Here is a 22954-nt window from a genome sequence, read left to right as displayed (position 1 = left end):
TGCGTGCAACGCTCGGCGAACATTAGTAAAAACGTTCCACGAACGTTCTACAGCGTTTAAAATTAAACGTTGATGAACGCTGGTCTCGCTGAGAACTTTTGTGCATGTTCAAAACTTTTTTTCTGGACCGGCGTTCTCCGCCGATTCCCAGTGATCATTGACGTTCACTAGCGTTCGAACAACACTCTTCTCCCGCTCTCCCGGCGACTATGCACGACTACCAACATTTCCTCAAACAATATAGAACGCTGACCAGAACGTCATGGTGTGACGGAGCCATGACTGAGTGCTGTTTGACCCTCCCCCAGACTAATTTCAGCATGAGTATTCACTCTTTGGGTACTCAGTGATGCTGAATACCACCAGACCATTGGATACATCAAATTTCAATTAACACAATGATATAATGTGTAATTGTAAGTCTTTCTCACACACGAGGAGTATTTATTTACTCAATGTCAGAATTTTTATTTATTTTTGATTTTCTTTGTGTGTGTTGTTGTGGGGTGGCTAAGTATGACTAGCTGGTATGGGCAGCCTTTTTTGAGGCCCCAATACATTCAAATAAGGCCAGTAAAGGCCAAAAATTTGTTACATGGGATTAAAATTGTTTTTCCATTACAGTATACAGCTCAGTTGCATTGAGCCTTTTTGAATCGTTTTTTAAAAACACATATTTTGTTACATTATTAAACTTCTGCGATATATTTTATTTGAATCATTTTTTAAGTGCAAGGCTGATGTTCAAACAACCTTAGGTCAAATGGTTTATAATGTTAAAATCCTTTTAAGGATGAAAGCCTCTGTCTCGTCTGTTTCGGTCTACTATCGTATTTTGAGATCAGTCATGATAGTTTTTTTCTTTTTTTAATGCGGTAATTGGTGTATATAGTTTGAGAACCACTCCACTAAGATGCAGCCGTTGTATTAGTGCGCTGGATTAACAGTTAATTTCATTTTTTCCCACAGGTCATAGACCGTACATGACCACTGCGTATCAATGATATTTCACATATATTTGACTCGATTCTTGCAAGAATCCGGTGGTATAATTGTTTGTAGTGCCCTCTACAGGCTACAAAAGCGAATAGCATCTTCAGTGAGAGGAATGATCAACCCTCATCCGAGGCTTACGTCACTTTTACCAGCCTGCTACCCGCCCACCGGCTCACTTTAAACCTAATCCCAACTGTAATGTTCACTACGTCCACCCACTTGTTTGACTGATAGTTGTGCGTGTTCACTGTGGTAGTACATAAAAATTCAACATAACGATCTCGGTTCTTCGATAGCCTTAAAATTCTCCATTTCAAAGGAAAAGTGCAGCGGAGTGAAAGTGCGACAGTTTTTTCCGCAGAGATGAGGCGAACCTGAGCTGCATCGGAGGGGGAAACGGGCTGTTGGCAAATCATTGAAGGTTGAATGTCTTGAATGGGGAAGCGTGCATGAAATTCACTCATCTTTGAACGGAAAAGAGGACAAACTGCTGCAAACATATTGCGACGTACAAAGTGTTCAGAGGTGAGTTTGCCAGTACCGTTACACGAAGGACGCCTTCTTGAATTCACTCGGGCCGTTTATTGCCAATAAGATTCAACACTATTTCCACTGGGGCGTGCGTACTATTTGAGACCTAGTTTGTCGTGTCGTGTAATTAAAAGTATACATAAAAGCTCGCGTGACTGGAAAATTAACAACAGGCGGAAAAGAGCTAAACATCAAAGTTGAGCTAGCTCACAGAGCCTAGCTTGTCCTCCTTTCGGTTGTTTAGAAACGCGATAAGAAAAGACCACTAAACGTTTTAAGTTAATTTGCCCCTTGCTGAGAACATTAACATAAACCTATTTGGTTTGGAAAACTGGTCCATTAGGTTCGTTCCGGTTGGTACGAAAGAAGCTTTCTAACGCCAAATATGACGTTCCGCTTCAAAGTTTCATGCCTTTTTCACGTGACGTGACCATTTAAGGCTCACAACTTATTTGATCGCTATCGTATTTCTCAACGTGTGGTTCCGCTCCAAGGAGACTCCCATCTTGCGCCACCCTAGCTCTGTGTTCGTGCGTGTGTGTATGGACGGAACCGCTCCCAAAGATTTTACGCAAAGTACGCAGAAAGCTGTGACTGACATAGAAACTTTGAATGCCAATACTAGGATGCTCCAAACTGTCAAGTATAGGTTTAGTTTCCATATATATTAAAGTACAGTCGTGCAGTAAATACAGCAAATATCATCTTAGGGCTTTATAGCAGTAATTTTTCAGTTTGCTGTGGTATTTCTGGGTCTAGTGCAATACCCTACAGCAAACATAGTTTGCTTCATTTTCGGTGGGTGAAATATTTTGCATCAACAGTTAAATGTTCGAAAGTCAACCATGTTGCAATTGTAACATTTTGAAAATGAGTTTTCAGCACTCCCAGATACTTTAAACAAACGAGAGTCAGAATGTGCTTGCAAGCTGTTTCCTCCTAGTTCATGTTTAATGTAAAACTCATGCAGCAAAATAATTTTTAAAATGTTTTAACACCAAGCTGTTGAATCAAGCTGTATAATTTCATTTAGCTGTATAATTTCATTTAATGAAAGTCTTAAATCTTTATGCTAACATACAACCCTAGACACCTTTTAAGTAGGCCACCACCAGAAATGTCACAGTAATTCTGAACCTACAAAAAATGAGTTAACATACAAAGCAAAAACACATTAGCAGTACATACAACGGGAAAGTCCATTTATTTCAATAAGTTGTTTAATAAAGTGAAACTTGTTAGTTAACTGCACATGAAGGGAAATATTGCAAGCCTTTGTTTCAATTTTGATGATTAAGACAAAAATACCACCATAAAAAAATCCAGTATTTTAAATAAATAATTTCTTGTGAGGTGGCACAGTGGTTCAGCTGGTAAAGCGTTGGCCTCACAATTCTGAGGACCCGGGTTCAATCCCGGCCCCACCTGTGTGGCGTTTCCATGTCCTCCCTGTGCCTGCGTGGGTTTTCTCCGAGCACTCCGGTTTCCTCCGACATCCCAAAAACATGCATTAAATGGAGACACCAATAATTGGACACACTAAATTGTCCCTACATGTGATTGTGAGTGTGGCTGTTTGTCTAGATGTGCCCTGTGACTGGCTGTCAACCAGTTCACCATGTACCCCCCTCCTGCCCGTTGACAGCTGGCATAGGATCCAGCACTCCCCGCAACCCTCATGAGGATAAGTGGCATAGAAATGAAAAAAGTGAAATGAAATACTGAAGTCATCGTACTTTTTTTTCCCCCCCCGTGGTAGGTGGGGGTGGGTAAATCAGAGGCAATTGTGTTTCAGCCTGTAAGAAATGTAATATAAATCCATTTTAAAAATTCACTCAAATCATTCCACATCAACATCACATGTAACCATTGTTTAATAAAACTACTACTTTTGATGAGATATGATGGAGGTGTAGAGTTTAAGCATCCATTCAACCCTATTAGCTTTAGTAGGGATGCCCAGACTTTCTTTTCTACAGCCACTTCATCCAGCTCTTCTGGAGGGATCCTGAGGCGTTCCCAGGCCAGCTGAGAGACGTCTCTCCAGCGTGTCCTCGGTCGTCCCTGGGGTCTCTTTCCCGTGGGATGTCCCTAGAACACCTCACCAGGGAGGCATCAGAACCAGATGCCCCAGCCACCTCATCTGGCTCCTCTCAATATGGAGGAGCTGCGGCTCGACTCGGAGCCTCTCCTGGATGACCGAGCCTCTCACCTTATCTCTAAGGGAGAGCGTGGACACCCTGCAGAGGAAATTTATTTTGGCCGCTTGTATCCAGTGTCTTGTTCTTTCAGACTGAGGATGTAGAGCTGTTCCACGTCCATGACGAAAACAGCATTGTTCCTCCTGAATCTGAGATTCCACTTCTTGATGGACACTCCTCTGGAGCAGCCCTGAATAGACCTTACCAGGGAGGCTGAGGAGTGTAATCCCCCTGTAGTTGGAACACACCCTTTGGTCCGCCCTATTAAAAAGGGGCCCCACCACCACAGTCTGCCAATCCAGAGAGACTCTCCCCAATGTCCATGTGATGTTGCAAAGGTGTGTCAACCAGGACATGGCAACAACATCCAGAGCCTTTAGAAACTCCGGACAGATCTCATGCAGCCTTAGGGCCTTTCCACTAAGCAACTTTTTAACCACCTCGGTGACCTCAACACCAGAGGTAGGATAGCCCACCTCAAAGAACCTGGACTCTACTACTACTACTACTACTACTACTACTACTACTACGGAATTGAGTAGGCCTTTGAAGTATTCTCCCAATTGATTCCCAACATCCTGAGTCAGTGACCACCAAAGCTACATTCTGCTTGGCCAAGACTCAGTCGCTTGCCTTCAAGCCCCACCTCCAGGCCTTTCTCCAAAGGGGTTTATGGAGCTGTGCTTTGTCCGGTACCTCACGTAGGACCTGTTTGCCATGGTGACCTCACAATGGTTTTGATGTCCCAGACACCTTTGGTCTTAGGATCACTGGGACACTCATGATAAAAGTGACAGCTCAAGCCTGGCATTTGTCATGCCCTATGAGTCTAAACACATTGAGACATTTGTGCATAAGTCATTTTTTAAGTGCCTGAGCTTGCGTACATTCCACAGATTTTTACATCGGCCAGGGTTAGTGAGTGACATTTCTTAAAAAGATGAGACAGACACAATTGGAACCATCGCACAGCCTACACATGCTGGTCCAGCATCAATGTTCATGTGGATGCTGGTTCCTCTCGCCCTGGCTACGTCGTCACTGTCGAGGAGGGCGCCTGGCTCTCCTCCCACTGGGCAGCAACAGAGAGATCGTCTGACCCAGCTGCCAAGAAAGAGGAAAAAGGGAGGGAAAAAAGAAACTGTTACTGTGACAGTTTACTGTATTTTCATTACCGGAAGGCACTTCGTATTAAAAGGCGCAGTCTGAGTTGTGGTTGCAATTTCTGTATCTAACACGTACTTAACGTGCACCTTATCATTGGGTGCAGACGTAGTGGCGCTGACGAGCCAGTGAGGAAACTTTTTTTTTTTTTGTAAGCAGAAGAAGAAGCTTCCCATTTCCCCCTCCCTTCCACAATGACCTTTGCAACCAAGTCACCAGTCAAATGGCATCCTCACTAAATTGTCACACCAAACCAAAAATCATTCCACCGCAGCAAAGAGAACAGCCCAACCAGCAGACAACAAAACAACCGGAACGATGAGCAAAGAAATAATTGACACAAAGCATGCACTTCAAATGCTATTTACGTACATGTTCAGCACCGCAAAGCATGCTGGGAGTGCCTCCCAGTAATGCTACAATACACGGTCTTAAAACATTGGATAGCCTGAATGCACACTATTTAAAAAGCCTGTTGCCTTTTTAAAAGCAAAACTGAGTTTGGTTGTACTTTATGGAAGTATTTAACAATGTATGTAGCGGTACTCACGTTATTTTTTGATTAATCTTCATCCACAACTCCAAAAAAGTCCTCATCTGTATCTTAAATAAATAGCTGGGCAAGTTTTCCATCAAACACTGCAGGTTCCCTCACGTCATTGTCTGTCAGTCTTGTTGCCAGGCGCAATATCTTTCTAAAGTCTTTCTACAGTATTATTGATATGTGTAGCTTATAATGTAAGTGCATTCATACTTTGAGTGCATTGTGTTCCTCTCACGCAGGAGAATATAGCACAAAGAATTGCTGAAGGTGAGTTGACGTTTCCCTTTTTAACATTTAATTGTCAATAATGTAGAGGAAAATAATAAATCAAACCTCTTAACATTAATTTTGATAACTGAGCTACCTGTGAGGTGAGTCTCTTAGGACGGACGGACGGTCATTATACTTTTTATTTTTAGCATCCACTGCACTGTTCAAGTAATTATTTTGCAAGAATGCTCATGAGCTCCTGTAAGTAGTTCAAAGTACATATCTGCATTTACTGTGCCCTCTTTAATTTAGTTTTTAGTTTCCATAAAGTAACCCAACAGATTGGATTTTACGTTGATTCGCGTTGAGTGAGTTGGGTATGCCAATGTGTGTTACCTGGGCTTGGAAGTTTGCCTTACAATTTCAGTAGTTTGACAGAAAAACATTCTGTGTGTACACATGGATCCCATAATTCAGGGATGCCAAACTCATTTTTGTCACGGGCCACATTGTGGTTACAGTTTCTCTCAGAGGGCTGTTACGACTGAAACCATAAAAATCTTTAATTGCCTCATTATGTTTACACATCAAATTTATGAACTAGTTTTGGAATCAGAAATCAAGGGTAATAGATTGAACAACTATTGTTGATGTTTGGTAACCCAAAAATGCTGGCATGAGATAAATGTTATCATTTATCAATTTGAAATTTTTGTACTGAATTTAATCATGGAAGTTAACAAACATGATTTGCCTTCTCGGAACACATAAAATCCTCTTACGGGCCGCACCCGGCCCCCGGTCCTCGGGTTTGACAACTTGCCGTAATTCCTCAGCCCTAAATTATAACCCAATCATTAACATGTTTAAATCGAAAAAAAGAGTGCTAAATTTGATCTCTTGTTTGTTCAACAGTGAGCCATACATATCGATAGACAGATTAGTGATTTTAGCGGTGACAAATGGGATGCAAGGAGGCTCAATGAAATCCTCATGATGATTAACATAATCAGATGAACTGAAGAGTCACAATTACTTTATAACTGCCATTTAATAGGTTTTAAAGTCCAGAGTTGTGATACTGCAAGACTTTGTATGGATCGATTGCCAAGCATATACTTACGAGCCGCTGCCACGCCAGTCCGAAGGTACTTACATGATGACAAGTTGGACTTATCTGCATGGTGTACGTACAGTCATGACTGACCAGAAGGCTCTTTAAAGCGGTCACACCACTGAAGGGAAAATATATATTACGACATGTAGAACGAGCCAGCTAGTTAAGTGCATGTCACAATTGCGTCAGGTAACCAATGATGTGGACGAAGGGGCTTGTGTTCTTATATCGTCGGGAGGGGCATCTTGCTGGGCCCTGATTTAGCCATTCGCCCAAAAAGTTGAGCAATACTGAAATGTTGAAAATAACATTTCTTATAACTTCACAGTTGAAAAGTATATGGAATTGTCTTCCTCACATTTTGAGCAATTATCTTGAAACGTATATATTTCAAAACAAATCCATTTGCCTTACAGCAGGGTTGTCACACATACAGCCCATAGGTCAGAAATGACCTGCCATGGATCCAGTCCAAAAGATACTTTTCACGCGACGTCATGAGTTACATGACTTTTGGTTATGACGCCCACTAGACGGCAATACTACAATACAACTTGTGTTTTTTTAGTGATCTTTTTGTGAATATTGGCTTGCTTATAAGCGTCTTACGGCCTTTTCATCATGGTATTTCATTGTGTGGCTTATGGTTGTAAGAACAGACAGAAAAAGGGGTCTGACAATTCAGGCATTGTTTACCTTTTGCTGGGCATTCAGCTAATTTACTGTGGTATCCTCCACACTTGTTACATATTTTTTATGGAGGCCTTTGGGCTGTCAATATGCCTACTAGCACCTGCAATGAAACTTTGATTTCCAGGTTTGCGGTGGATAACATGAACCTCGTGGCTGTCGCTAGCCATGGCCTTTAACGGCACTTTTGCTAACCAGTGGGACCAGGCTATGCCGATAGCTTTTTTCGAACGTGAGCGCTGGCGCCTGGCTGAGTAACTTTTCGCACACACTCGGTGAGTTGGTAGTCAAAAGTATGTGGTCTCTGACCATCTCATTGCTGTTTGTGTAGTTACAGTCTTTAACCAACAGCTTGAGTTCTGTCACAAAGTGCTCACATGAGTCACAGTTACATTGAGACTTCTCGTGAAACTTATATTTACCAAATATGGGGTTTGTTTTCGGAGGGAGGTAATCAGAGAATTTTTTTGTAATAAGCAACTTATCTTTGTCTCCGGTCAATGTCCACGTATTGCTGACATCCCGTCCTTTATCGCCGATCCACAGCAGGAGGAAACTGGACTTTTCCTCCTAAGCTCTGTTTTTAAGCGGTTCCGTGAAGATGAGTACGGCATCTCTCTTGAATCTCTGCCATACATCTGGTAAATTGGAAGAGTTGGAACACCGAGCGCCTCCTCGTTCTCTTCAGTTTTTTTTTTTTTTTCGTGAGTTCTTCCCCCGACTCCGTAGTTATACTACCGGCACTCTGACACCATGTTATGATCTTGCTGTCATGATATTGAAGAACGTAGACGTGAGTCGAACTGTACTTTTTAACATGGGTGATATTTATTTCGCCCCCCACAACCTCCCTAGCTCACTTCCTTATCGTCCTTTCTCGTCGCTCCCCGCTGATGTCCCCACAATCGAAATTAAACCACACTTGCTATATACGAGAAGTACTATAGCTCAATCGAATAATAAGGAGACAATACTTGCTCTCGAGTTTCACATGTGCCTTTAGTTCTTTATTCCTCACTCCAGCACAAGTGCTTCAGTCACCTCTGGTTACAGTGTTCATTTGTCAAAGGATTTTCAAGATTGAACGATAACCGTAGCCAAAACATTACAGTATACACTTATCGCCTTCTAGTGTAGACATGATCTTCCCATCCATAATGGCGGCGTAAACAAAAAACACGTTGTCAGCATGACGTCAATGAAAAGTACCTATCCAATCCATTGGGTATTGTTTCGTCTGTCAGGCATTTAGGCATACACTCTTATTATAAAACTTATTTTATTTTGACACAAGCCTTATAGAACTGGAATTGTCGAAATTACTAGGTGAATGAGAAAATAGATTCAGTTCTAATCCATGTATGTGTATGTGCTGCAGCAGATGATGCACCAATTCCTATCCACTGCCGATACCAAGCCCGGATAAAAATGTGGGTTGCGTCAGCAAGAGCATCTGGCGTAAAAACTCTTCCAAGCTAATCATGCTAGTGAATCAATGTTGTGACCACTGACAGGAAAACAATCAAAGTCACTTCTTTATTGAGATGTGGTTGCTAATTTGATGCATGCTAATAAAAGGAGATGGGCTGATAATTGTTTACGTAAACGAATACCTCGTATAGATTCATTGTTTCTGTTAATGCTCAAATTTGGGGCTGTTAGAGCTTATTAGACCATGAATGTACAATATCAATGAATAAATGAGATTCAAATGAGTTTGACACCTCTGCTTTACAAGTTTTTTTTTTTATCTAACATTCGTATCTATTAGTTTGGAGCAGGTTGAAGCACTTAACTATTTTTAATGCCAGTTTCCCAAAGTGTTTGTTTAGAAAACTGCCCAAAACGGCATGCAGTTTTTTTTTTTAAATCGGTCAGTGACAAATGTTTACTTCTTAAATGTTGAAGGAGTTAAAATCCAAGTTTTATACATTTTTCCATTGTGAGAATTAGCGTTTACTAGACACAATTACAGGGATAATGAATAGAAATATTTGTGGGAGCAACCGTTTAAAATAATCATATTATATTTGTAATGTTTCCGGGATCCATTTTGTGTGCTACGCAAACATTTGCTATTTAGAAGCCCAGCGGACCAAATACCAGCTCCTTTGCATCTTGAGCCATCTAAAAGCGAAGTAGGCAGGATTTGTTTCTCGAGAACACGTAAAAACAATCGTTCCATACGTGCTTTATTTCAAAGGGACATAGTGTCTCTTCCTCACATAACATCTTATTGGAATCAATTATTACATAATCTTGACTGGAAAAGAATCTGGATCTTACCAACTAGATATATGATTAACAACAAAATAAAAGAAGTATCTTTTAAGTTAATTCATCAAATTTATCCTTCCAAAATATTTATTTTACAGCATTGTAAAAAACAAATTGATACTGATTGCTCTTTCTGTTCAAACTGCCCTGAAGATAATTTTCACTTATTTTGGTCTTGCCCTGTCTCCAATAATTTCTGGAAAGATGTTTGTATTTTTATTTCTACTTTTATTGACAACAGTTTTACTCTTTGTTTTGAAAATATACTGTTTGGTTTCACGTCTTTTACCTCGTCTAAAAACAGACACTATTATATGATAAATCTTATAATTTTACTAGCTAAATTTCATATTCATAAATGTAGGTGTATAAATAAAAATCCTTGTTTTATTTTCTTTCAAAATGAAACTAGACAGTATATTCATACCATTAAGAATTCTTTGAACGCTAAAGCCATTAAAACGGTAAATTTGTGTAGTTTATTTAATGTTTTTCTGTAGAATGTAATCTTGTTTTTGACCCCCCTGGGAAATTGTCTTCTGCGTTGAATTGTATTGTTCTGTTTAATGTTCAATAAAGGAAAAAAAAAAATTAACTGTGTGCACTTGGCGGAAAGTCGCCTTATGACGTTCAGTCAATTGTCATGCCTGATCTGACTCAATATGGCGGACGCACTTGGAGGCAGAGTCAATACCTGTTTGACACAAATAGAGCGCCTGCGCATGTGCTGCGACGAAGGCGCAATAGGAAAACGTCACCCCTCCTTTCGGAGGGTGCCGCTAAATTTGTGCCTCAAACGTCTCACTCATGTCCAGAACATTTGTCTGGCGTCTCCCGCGGATGGCTCAAGGTATGGGGTCATGCGCACGCGTATGATTCCCGCGGCTACATTTGTTTAGGGGCGTTGCGTTTTTCTAAGCGAACACAATCGATTTGTATTTTTTTTTTTTTTTTTTTTTTTTTTTTTAGGGGCGTTGCGTTTTTCAAAGCGAACACTATTTGTAGGGCTTTAGCTGCACAAAAATGTGTGACGGTGGAGGGGGTCTTCAGGAAATCCGACGTGGTTTTCCTGTTCGTATCAGAGACGTTGTGAATAGAGATGACTTTGTTTCATCTCGGACTGTTTTCAATTGATGTTCAGTGCTTCCTCGTGGGTGCAGTCTGTCAAACGCGAGTAGCTGTCCAACTGGTTCGCAATTAAAGCTGCAGATTCTACATTAAATGAAAGCACAAAGATTTTTGGATTATCTCCGCCAAGGAGGTAATGTTTTCGACAGAATTTGTCATTTTGCCTTTGAAGAAATTAATTTACCTAGATTAGTTGGATTTGTTTTCACGTTTTATTTTTTGTGATTTTTTTGTGGCCTGAACCTAAATTGTGACTTGAGCTAAAAGTATGTTACACTGAGTATATATAGCGTATTGTATGTATAGAGTCACTGTATATTCTGAATAATAATCTGATTTGAAGACGTTCCCATTTTGTGATACTTGGCCTTCTGTTATATATTGTCTATCTTTTTCTGAGGAAAAGTGGAATATAATATCAATTGTATTGCATTCTGCACATTCACAATTACTCCCAACGTGTTTGTGGTACAAACTTCAAAATCTATATACTAAACGTTTAACCTGTAACGATACACCATGGCACGCGCCTTGTAATTCTTGGAGTTTGTCCCGCCAATCGAGATATACCCAGATCAACTAACTGTGCTATCACACATAATGTATCCACCAATCCACTTTCTGAGCTGCTTATCCTTACGAGGGTCACGGGAGTGCTATAGCCAATCCCGGCTGTCATCAGGCTGGAGGCAGGGTAGACCCTGAACTGGTTGCCAGCCAGTCGCAAGCCACATGGAGACTGACAACAGTCGCTCATTTAGGTCTGCAGTATGTGAGCATTCCGGCTACCTGCTTAAAACCAGGGTTGGAAATCCTAATACTGGGATGGACCCAGACCTTTTTCGATAATACTTCAAAGAACTTCCCCAAGTTAGGGACCCAATGTCAAACATGTTAATGCACCTTATAAGACACCACCCTACAATTCCTTTTTTGTAGGGTATGGAAGAAATGGGCACAGTCTACATTTACTTATTTAGGTTCAGAAATTATATACTTATACAATCATCTGAGCCGCCTATCCTCAGACATGAAATAAATCAGTATAAAAACAATTTTACTGGTAATATAGTGAATATATTTATACTTATAAAATATTTATTTTTAAAAATTATCTTGCATAGAACGTCTTAAATCAAGTTACACAGGAAATCTTAACTTTAGTTGTTGTCACAGTCCTAGTACTCGATCCGTATGGTGCATACATAGATCTTAAGCTTGATTTAGATTTTAAGATTGAAGCGGATGCTTTTTTAAAAGTTTGCGATAACTTCATTCCGGAAGAAAATAAAAGACAAGTTAAATTCATCTTGCACGTTCATCATTCTATATTAAGAGTGCATCAGGCTTGTTGAAGGAAGGAGGATATCAGCAATGCCAGTGTCAAATGTTATGGAATTACTGGTCTCCAGTCAAAAATGATAATGACAATACAGTCATAGGATACTGTCGGGGGTAGGTAAGATTCAAAGAACTGTTCTTATTAATGTCTTACTTTGCTGTAACAACATTTCCTTGAATTTCAAGGATGTTGTCTTGGCTAAGCGAGCGGCTATGGGCAGACTGGCTTTGGTTTCCTGAAGGCTTTGGTTGGGCCGACATGAAGGAACCCAATGTCGTTCTACCTCAATTACAAGACCTTTGGGCTTTCATTCCTATTGCCATCTGCTTCCTGGTCATCAGACCGATATTTGAAAGGCAAGTCATTGTCACACTTCGTGACTGCATTCTATTTGCATGATAATCTATCTGACGAGTTAGCATGTATGTGCTTTTGATTTTTACAGATGGATAGCAGTTCCTCTGGCGTCTCTGCTGGGAGTGAGGGACAAAAAGCGTGTCAGCCCTCCCTTGAATCCTTTACTGGAGGCCCACTTCTGCAGTATATCCAAGCACCCCACACAGGTAAACAAAAGAGCGCAGCTACGTACTTTAGTGTTATTTGGTAGGAACACAATTACCAAACTACTAAATCTAACTTGCAGGTGCTCCCAACTACAACCTTTCTTTTTATCCAAAACAAAGCTTTACCTTGACTCTTTGGTTGGGTGGTTTGAATCCAAAAGTGAAAGTTAATATTACAATATTAGGACAATATTAATATACCGATCATTGTGCAAACAAAATAAAAATAACAATGTACAATGGTTTAAGCGTTTGAGCCAGAACACACACAGGTGGAATTTGACGTGTTGGGAGGAACGTGGCGCTGACGATGAAACAATAACAGTCCCATGAAATGGACCGTGGAGATTTGTTGCTTTTCTGAGGAGTTGGTTTAGATGTAGATAATATATAGCAGGTTGCCAGACTTTTTTTTTTTTTTAAACACCCAAGTTGTACTTGACAAGCAGCAAAGCTTCTCGCGATCCACCGGCGGCGGGGGTGGGTGGTGTCTGTTGCACGCGCGGATCGCTGTAAATAGTAACCGGGAAGTGTTACACGTATATACATCCATTCATTTCCTTTCAAATTTGGGTGTGTTTTCTCAGTTTTGGTGCAGAACAAGTTAGCATCTTGCTTTAGCTAGAAGGAATGGTCTGTAATGCGAAGCACCGGCGATATCAGGGGATGGGTCAAGGATGTTTCTTTCAGTTTGGCTCTGAAAGCTGGCACATATCCAGATTTTGCTTGGATTTCAAATGTTCTTTATTTTCAATTTTTTAGACTTTGAAATCCTGAGTGGTGTTCTGAAAGTGAAGTGGCTCATTGGGTGAATTAAAAATTGACATTGTTTTTGGAATATTGTCTCTGAAGTAATTTTTCAAAACATTGGTGGGGATACATTTTTTTTTTTTTTGGTAAGATGCAATTTTGTCAATAGTCCCCGAACAGTAAAGTAGTCTGACTTCCATCAATAGATTCTCCTATATTGGAAGTTAATCTTCAAACACAACTTTGATTTATTCTGTGGTGGAAAAAGTCTGTGTACATAGAGGAATGGAGATGGTGATTGATGGTCAGGTCGGAATCTAATGACTTTCAAGAGTTAAATTTAATAGTGAAGTGATTGCCGTTTTCTTTTGGGGGAAGGGTGTTGCGATAAGGGCATTGAAAACTTGGAAAAAAATTTTGTTGTTGAGAATTAGTACAGACCTTTAAGTTGGATATGCAGAACTGGATCCATTCTAAAAATATTAAACTGTGAACTTAGACAAAGTTTGGTGGATTTGTTCAGGACAAGAATTTGGATTTTGTTGTTAATGTGTTATTAGGGAATTTTTTTTTTATTCACAAATACAAATATTTCAAGATAAATCCCTGTTTAAAGTATTGGTTGAAAGAGTTTCTGCTTTGTTACAAGTCTTTGAGGTTTCTAAAAAAAAAAAAAAAAAGAAACCCGTAAACTTGTTCCTCTTCATAGTAGATTTAATTTAACTGATATTTATAAAGCCATCATTTTTATTCCTGAATTCTATAGTAAAATTTTACGCAAGGCTCATGATGTATAGTATGTGTTATATTTGAGGAGTGACTTACATTTTTCAGTTTTTTTTTTTTTTTTTTTTTTCCCATTTTAAAAAAACAAACTACCACACTCCACATAATGTTGACATACAATAGTATCGGAACACTCGTGCAAAACGCTGACCTCTTTTCCTCTCTTGTGCTTATTTTCAGAGCTCCTTAGAAAAGTTAAGTAAGCAGACAGACTACTCAGTCCGACAGGTCCAACGATGGTTTAAGCAGCGGCGCAACCAGGACCGACCCAGCAAGATAAAAAAGTTTCAGGAAGCCAGGTAGCTCGAACTCTTTTACTGGATATTTTAAATACAGCAATTACATTTTTTTCCCCTTTTGAGCAGTTACACCAACAAATATTTTTTTATTTTACATTAGGCAATCACAGTACCACAGCTAAGAATGTTAAAATGCTACTTAAACACTACATGTTGAGGTTTTTTGATGTTCAAATGTTACTTAAACATTACTTGTACATGTTTTATGATGGGGACAATTTGAGCCAAGTACAAATTTCATTGTCTTAAATGATCCCATACACTGGTAGCCATAACGCTGAACAATATATTCAGTTAGGAATGGATGGATACTCGCCATAAATGAGTATGCGCACTTTGAAAAGTAGACATTAATTTCTCTGTGAATCCAGCTCTTCTGGGGGTATATGGAGGCACATTCTCAGACCAGCTGAGAGGTATCTCTCTGGCGTCTCCTTCCAAAGTGGCTCCCAGTGGGACATGCCCAGAACACCTCACGAGGGAAATGTTCAAAAGGCTTCCTAATCATGTGTACCAACAGTTTCCAACGGTTTCCGACATTGCCAGCACAACCAACCACCATACGGTGACCCCTTCTCTCAGCCACTACATAGCCCCATGTTAGCATTGAATTCCCCTAGCAGACCGAGGGACTCCCAGCGTGGGTGTGCTCCAGCACCTACCTGTAAAAATACAGTATCCCAAAGGAGTGGATGCTTTTAGCTGCTGCTTAGTGCATACCTAGAAAACATAGCAAAGACCCATCCCATTCCCCTCAGTCAAAAGTAAGATCATATGACCTTAGAAGATTGTTTTGTTTTTTTTTTTGCGTGTGTGCGTGTGTGTGTGTGTGTGTGCGTGTGTGTGTGGGGGGGGGGGTCCCTTTCCTAGGACCCATTTCCCCTGGGGGAAGCTAATAACGCATAAATCCCATAACAACTTAGATCTTAAGATCATTAGGACATCAAATCTCCCCCAGTACGGTAAGTGACAGTTCGGGGAGAAGGATTATAGGAATAAAATATATAAAATATGGTGACCCAGATGTCCACCAGCACCACACAACAGACTGGTATTGATTTTGAAAGATCCACTGTGATTTATTTACAAGTCTTTCATAACACCATGTTGCACCTTGTTGTTGGTCTGGTGTATTCATCTTTTATTTTTTTCTAACTTATTATGCATCTTTTTTTTAAAATGTTTTTTTGTCCAGTGTTATCTTTTTATTCTTCTGGTTGTCTTGTTTATCAAATGGGTTCTGGAATTTGAAGTTAAACAAACAAAATAATGGTTAGCAGTGGGAAGGCAATGTATTCTCGATTGTGCCGTTCATTAGTACAGAGATACAATGATTGGGTTTCACTCATATGACATTTTTTCTTTTCCTGACGTAATGTAGAAGGAAGTTATTAGAGTTAAGTAGAGGTAAGGGAGATACTGTTGCACTTCAGTGCCAATGAATGAATCTTTGGTGTGACAACCACTTTCTCTTTTCAGTTGGAGATTTACCTTTTACCTTTTTGCTTTCTTTGCTGGCCTGGCGACCCTTATTGATGTGAGTCTGAAGTTATTACCCCATTGCTAATATTATTAGCATGGCAACATGTATATTGATTTCCACCCAAGTGGAACCTAATGGATAGCTTTTTGGAATGTTGCCCACAATTGTACTGGCTGCATCCTAACAGTTGTCTCTTCCCTCTTAGAAACCATGGTTCTATAATATGAAGAGGATGTGGGATAACTTCCCAAAAATGGTACGCTAATCTATCGGGTGGTTACTTTACTTTCATTTTCTGTCAATAATTTTTTATTTGCATATTTATTCATTTTAGTCCATGCTTTTTTTATAGCCAGCTTTTCTGGCTATCTTGTTCATTGAATCAATGAACTGATACTGAGGTTCTTTTGTAACCCTTTAAACATCTGTGTTTGTCTTTTTTTGTTTTGTTTTTTTATCTAGCCACTCTTAGAATCTCAGTACTGGTACTACATGATTGAACTGGGCTTTTATGTATCACTGCTTGTGAGCGTAGCGTCAGATGTCAAGCGTAAGGTAAGCATGTGGACTGTTTCCTAAATATTTAGAACACAAGAATCTTAGAGTTTGACTTCTATTTTGATGCATGGTTGATTTTGAGAATACCAAACTAATTTTTTCACAAAGGCCTTCTATGTCATCAATGGGTTAGCGTCATGAGAGACCACACTTGGGTGGTGATGTTTTGTGGTTTTTTTTTTTTTTTTTTGGTCACTTAAGTGCTCTGAGTTAATGTGTGACTGGAGCAAGCAGGGCTGGAAAACATCATGTGTAGCCAACAGCTGTGCCATTTTTGCACACAAGGCAGAATTGGTGAAAGCAGCAGTTCATCAGTGACAATTGTTGCATAGCTTCAGTGCACAATCTGAGAGATGCGACTGCCTTTGCTGCTGGATGTAATTTAAAAAGGACATATGTCTTTTATTTTCCCATGTGGTCATACAGTATGTGTTTTGAATTATGAATCAAGTCTTGTTGCTGCTCGAATTCAAGTGTCTGAGAAAGATGGAGTCGATATAAATATGCCTCATTATTGCATTAATGGCTGTAATTAGGTCAAGTGGGTTTTCAAATCATGTTTGGACACTATACAGTACAATGTCCCAATGTATTTAAATGAAACAATTAGAGGCATGTGCAAACTTTGAGCGTGAAGTGAGTCGACTGAGCAAAAAGATTGCACAAAAAATTGAGGAACTGAAGCATTTTGAAATCCATTCGTTTCCGGGGCTCAATAGTAATTGGAGTAATAAAATAATTGAAAAAGTTTTCTCTAATACATGGTTGAAAGACGATTGCTTGCAGTGGCTGCTTACAGTCTAACTTGTGGACATCACCAGATCCTGTGCTAGGCCTTTGACCACAGCAGTTTTCAGTCGCAGTTTTTTTGCTTCTGTCTGAAGTTTCATCTTTAATAAGTGAAATGCTTGTTCAGTTGAGTTGCGATCAGATGATTGACGTGGCCATTCTAGAATATTTCACAGATTTTGCCTTAATAAAGTCTTGGGTTGTTTTGGCTGTGTTTTGGGTCATTGTCCATCTGTATTACAAATAGCGTCCACAATGTGACTGGATTTGATTGGATTTGAACCAAGAGTATGTCTCTGAGCACCTCAGAAATTCTACATCTGCTTCTCTCCTTTGTCTAATCATCAATTAGCATTACTGACCTCATGACAAAGCTTGTATAGATGACGTGGTATGCTTTAGGTCATGAGCTGTATCGTACCTTCTCCAAATTTTTTTCTTGCTGTCATCTGGTTTTGCAATGCGTATACTAGCCAATAGACTTTTATATTCTTAATTGATAATGTCTTAACAAAGGAATTGGCAACACCTGCCCATGAAATGGGCTTTGAGTTCATTGTCCAATTAGTTTTGGTGCCTTTAAAAAAAAAAAGGGGGGGGGTGGCACTTTTTAAGGAGCTGAAACTTCTGAAACCTTCATCCAATTTAAATATGGATACCTTCAAATAATAAAATAGCTGAGTCTGCACTTTGTGGCCATTAAATAATCGTAATGTTTCATCAAATAGATGTAAAAAAAAAAAGGTGAACATTTAAAAAAAAAAATATATATATATATATATATATATATATATATATATATATATATGGTGCCAACTACAGTTTTTTTTTGTAAATGACAGTGGTTGAAAGGAGATAGCCCAAGGGAGCTTTAGAATGAAATGCAATATTAAAAGACAGCAGTCGCAAAACCAATATGGTACTTGTCAGTTGCGTAGTCGCAATGTGTAACTCAAGTTAAAAAGAATGTCATATACTTGTCATGTAAAACACTACCTTTTTTCGTCACTTGTAGCATTATGGCAGGCAAGCCAGCAGTGAGTAAGTCGACAGCACAGTAGTGGTCTTTTCGGGGAGGCTTGTTTCGTGGATCTTTGTCAACATCAGTCTAAAAGCAAATGCTAAATAATTTTAAGACATCTTGAGGGCTTTCACTTTTGAAAAGCTCTATTAAAATGTTGCAATAGTTCAAGAGTGACATCACAGGACATTATGCACAGATCCTCAGTGCTTTGACATGTTGAGAATTGCCTTTGGGTGCTTGTCGCATGTTTTAACAGAATTAACTAAAGTGACAATCGGTCAGTGTGCTCAGATGCTGAGTGGTTTGATGAGATTTTGTTCCATTCATCCATTTTCTTCAATGCTTATCCTATACAGGGGGATTTTGTTCCGTGTGATTTTACCTGAATGATTTCTGTGGTTTTCCGGGATGCTGTGGTGTTGAAACAGGTTTAGCAACTGTTGGGTTATTTTGCTTTTCCCCTTGATTTATATAGATTTTTTTAAAATGTTCTGGAATGATGTCTAACCCACAATGTTCAAAAGTATGAGTTAATCATTAGTAAAAACAGAACACCAGTTAGCTTCCCATCAGTAACTGATCTTTAAAACTTGATCAATAAGTCACTAAGCACAGACCTTTTTTTTTCTCTCGTTTCTTTGCAGGATTTTAAAGAGCAAATAGTTCACCATATTGCCACCATTGTGCTGATCGGTTTCTCCTGGCTGGTCAACTACATCAGGGGAGGGACTTTGATCATGTTAGCGCATGACGCCGCTGACTATCTCATGGAGGTATTACACTTTGCTCTCACGCATCATAGTACGTTTCTGTGTTTTAGTTTGACTTACGTTATTAGCTCAAACAATACAACATATAAACCTCCACTCTTTTTTCAGCATCTCAAATGTTGTAAATTAAACAAACCTATCTTGTTATCTTCTTCACATTTTTTTATATTTAATCATTTACTGCACGCATGCTAGATGCATGTAGAAGGAATTTGCAACTTCATAACGTGTTAAGAAACCTAACATAACATCAATGCTACCCTTTTACAAAATTCAAAATGATTCCTACATTGAAAAATTTTAAGTTAGTTATTTTTTTATTTGTTCAATCAATAGCTTTGAGTTGGATATGGCTGAAGCTAATTGAAAAAGACTTGTAATGTTAAGGTGATTTTCACTTGTTTGGACCAATCTAAAGTATTGTGGTATATTCCAACATCTCCTTCTAAAGCATTAGAATCAATCACCTTTAGAACAGGTATTATGATGGGAATTACATATCTCTGTGTTAAGAGATTATTAATTGTTTTCAACATAGAACGTTGTCAAAATGTAATGGAAATAATCTTTTTAAGTCACTCAGTTGCACAAAATTTTTACAGATAGATTATTTTCGCTTTTTTTCTGCTTTCAGGTAACATCAGTCATAAGGTCTCATAAACCAAATAAAATTCAACCAATTCATTGTCTTCATGCTGGGTGTTGTCTGCCATCTAGAGGTGAAAAATTGTCATGTTAATCCTGTAACATGGCTTTCTTTCTATCTTCTCAGTCGGCCAAGATGTTCAACTATGCAGGTTGGAAGAGGACGTGCAACTTCATCTTCGTTGTCTTTGCTGTAGTTTTCATCATCACCCGTCTCGTAATTTTCCCCTTCTGGTAAACATCCTATTGCACAAGACTTTCTTCTTGTTTTTTATAGGTCTTTGAGTGAATACGATTATGAGGGGAAAACTGGTGCACAACTGACTCGTCCAAGCAAAGCTCGTCATGCTTGGTGATGTTTTGAACTAACTAAAGATTTCAAAAATTTTATTGGATCTATTGTGTTTTGGGGCTGTTATTGAATACATGTATTTCTTTTGTGCGTCAACACAAAAATCCCAAAGTTGGCCTTTGTTTCAGCTTCTGCTACAATACAGTAAATTGCACAGCTGTCAAGGCCATTTTTTCTGTTACAATAAACTAGAAATGTAACAAGCGGATGGAACTGCCTGCCAAATAGGCATTGTATCAAAGTACTGTAATACAGTATAAATCTACGATTTGTCATTTCAGCATCAATGCTTTATTGTGTGTATTAAGCAGAACAATTTCCATCATGACAAAAGGCACATTATCCACCATCCTGGGCTGGTTCAATGGGCTTTTGATGGTGAATGTAGGTGGCTGTGACTGCTCACTCTGTTTTCGTGTGCAGCATCATACATGCTACGCTGGTGTACCCTTTGACCATCTACAAGCCCTTCTTCGGCTTCTACTTCTTTAACGGTCTGCTGCTGTTACTGTTGGCTCTGCACGTCTTCTGGGCAGCGCTCATAGTGCGCATGGTCATCAAGTTCCTCCCTGGAAATGTAAGAAGCATGCATTGGTCTCCCCTAAAAGGGCCGCTACACATACAATTTCATGTTTTTTCCCCCCATTGATAGGACATTGTTGAGGATGAACGCAGCGACAAAGAGGAGACCGAGTCTGAAGAAGAAGATGGCAGCGCCGAGCGGACCAGAACATTGAAAAATGGACACAAGAATGGTCACATTAACAACGGCCATACCCCACTTAACAACAACCGTCAAAAAAAGTACTAAGTGGACTTTGAGAGCTGTGCAAGGTTGGGAAGTCCAGGCCTTGCATGCATCCCACACTTGAAAGCCAAAGAATAAGTTCGTGGCATGTAAAGCGGAAACACGAAATCTTTTCCCACACTGTTCAATGATAAATAGTCCCAATTCTGATCACTGGAAATTGACCAACGAACAATGGAGACCATCATTATCAAATAATTGTTGCTGTGTGCCGCTCTGCTTGTAGCTTTAAGGCACGTTACTGGAAGGTTTTGTTGTTGTTTTTCCTTCTCTCGGGGTTCAGACAGACATACCCTTCCCGCACAGCATCGGGTCAACACTCCTATAAGTAGTATTGCCTTCAAACTTGACTAATTACACTCAAGCCAGATACAAAGAAGGCAGTTACTATGGACCATTTCCTGATTCAAGTCAATTTACTGACACGTAGTAGTAACTTTGTTGGAACAATGTGCAAAGCAAAATACCGTGTGGCATTTAAGAATTTTAAGTTTGCGAAAGTGAGCCGCCAAGGTTTGATTTGCTCCTTTATGGAAGCAAGTTGTAGTTGCTTTGCCTTTTTGGCAACAAAACCTGCACACCAGTCCAAAATCATTTTAATGTTATTTTTGTTTATGCCTAATATATATTCTTAGTTTTGTGATTTTATTTGCTTTGTTTTATTTGTTTCCAGTCCTGTTCAAATGAGAAAAGTAACTCCTACCCAGTTAAAGGCTTCCTTCTTTATGGGATGGCATGGAGTCAATGGAAAATTATTTTCAGTGTTTTCTGTAACCAAAGATGCACTTTATGAATGACTTCCTTTATGGATCAGTTTAATTGTAGTCAGCCCATACAGGTTTACATTTGGATCTCAATGTAATTCAGTTTCACCAGAGGTTTGGGTCCCGGTTGTTTTTTTTTTTTTCCCTATTTGTCAATGTTTTGGTTCCGTTTTAACAAAGAGAACTTGATTTGTTAAATCATATAGTGTTTAAAGGAACCCATCACCAAAGTGTGGTTTACAAGTGCCTTTAACTTTTGGATTATGAGTTGTTACAAAATGCCATCTTTTGTACTCTTAACACAATACGGACTGTTGCTCTGGGCCAATACTCAATCCCACTTGTTTGCTGCCACATCCCATCCGCTCCTTCTAAACAGCTTTGCCTCAAAAGTGTTTTTAGTCTATGTTTTGCTGTTGTGTAATGTCAAAATGATTAAAAAAATATATTTGTATCGACTCATTCGTTACCCATTTGTGGAGTTTGAGTCTTAAAGTCTGCAATTTACCAGGCTACTTGGAGAATGGTCTTTGTCCCCTCTTGACGTAATGAAAATTTGAGATGTCAGTGCTCTCTACTGGTAATGGCGAGTACAACAAAACCCACAAGGTAGTGTTCCAGTGCATATTGTGTCAATAGATAATACATACTATATGCAGTGATTGGGGGGAAAAAAAATACTAATGGACTGATTATGCAAGTTGTCCCGCTTAAAAGATGTAATTTTCTTCATAGGCACACTCCCAACAGTGTCAGAAACTGAATGAGAAAAAGAAATCCAGGAAATCACATAATTGAATAATTGCATCCATCCTTTATCTGAGCCGCCTATCCCCACATGGGTCTCGGGAGTCCTGAAGCTTATCCCATGCCCCAGCAATCTTTGGGTAGGAGGCGGGGTACACCCCGAATGGGTTGCCAGTCAATCGCAGAAATTAATTACTTGTGAAAAATACAGTGAAGAAAATAAGTATTTGAACACTCTGCTATATTGCAAATTCTCCCACTTAGAAATCATTGAGGGGTCTGAAATTTTCATCATAGGTGCATGTCCACTTTGCGAAAGAGAATCCAAAAAGAAAAATCCAGAAATCACAATGTATGATTTTTTTTTTTTTGACGATTTATGTGATACAGCTGCAAATAAGTATTTGAACACCTAA

The 22954-nt window shown here is 39.3% G+C and overlaps 1 protein-coding gene across 4 annotated transcripts; it reads left to right on the top strand.

The window, feature by feature from the left end:
* Positions 1 to 1145: 1145 nt before the first annotated feature.
* Positions 1146 to 22249, top strand: cers2a (ceramide synthase 2a). 4 transcript variants are annotated; one of them, XM_061825252.1, is made up of 12 exons: positions 1146 to 1521; positions 5676 to 5703; positions 12386 to 12556; positions 12646 to 12763; positions 14480 to 14598; positions 16078 to 16135; positions 16287 to 16337; positions 16544 to 16636; positions 19097 to 19225; positions 19995 to 20101; positions 20643 to 20796; positions 20872 to 22249. In XM_061825252.1, the coding sequence occupies exons 3-12, from the start codon at positions 12387 to 12389 to the stop codon at positions 21028 to 21030; spliced, it is 1158 nt and encodes a 385-aa protein (XP_061681236.1). In that variant the 5' UTR covers positions 1146 to 1521; positions 5676 to 5703; position 12386; the 3' UTR covers positions 21031 to 22249. The 4 variants fall into 4 exon arrangements, with proteins under 4 accessions (XP_061681236.1, XP_061681164.1, XP_061681099.1 ...); XM_061825180.1 differs by lacking the exon at positions 5676 to 5703; XM_061825115.1 differs by lacking the exons at positions 1146 to 1521; positions 5676 to 5703 and adding an exon at positions 10274 to 10580.
* Positions 22250 to 22954: the final 705 nt, after the last annotated feature.

This window comes from Syngnathoides biaculeatus, chromosome 1, assembly GCF_019802595.1.
Source record: "Syngnathoides biaculeatus isolate LvHL_M chromosome 1, ASM1980259v1, whole genome shotgun sequence".
In the NCBI taxonomy this organism is placed as follows: Eukaryota; Metazoa; Chordata; class Actinopteri; order Syngnathiformes; family Syngnathidae; genus Syngnathoides; species Syngnathoides biaculeatus.
This window is presented reverse-complemented; position numbering and strand designations above follow the sequence as displayed.

Coding starts and splice junctions, on each gene's coding strand:
- cers2a (XM_061825115.1), top strand. CDS start 10,393: ATGGCGGACGCACTTGGAGGCAGAGTCAATACCTGTTTGACACAAATA. Junction 14,599..16,077: donor AAAAAGTTTCAGGAAGCCAG/GTAGCTCGAACT, acceptor TTCTCTTTTCAG/TTGGAGATTTACCTTTTACC. Junction 19,226..19,994: donor CCGCTGACTATCTCATGGAG/GTATTACACTTT, acceptor CTATCTTCTCAG/TCGGCCAAGATGTTCAACTA.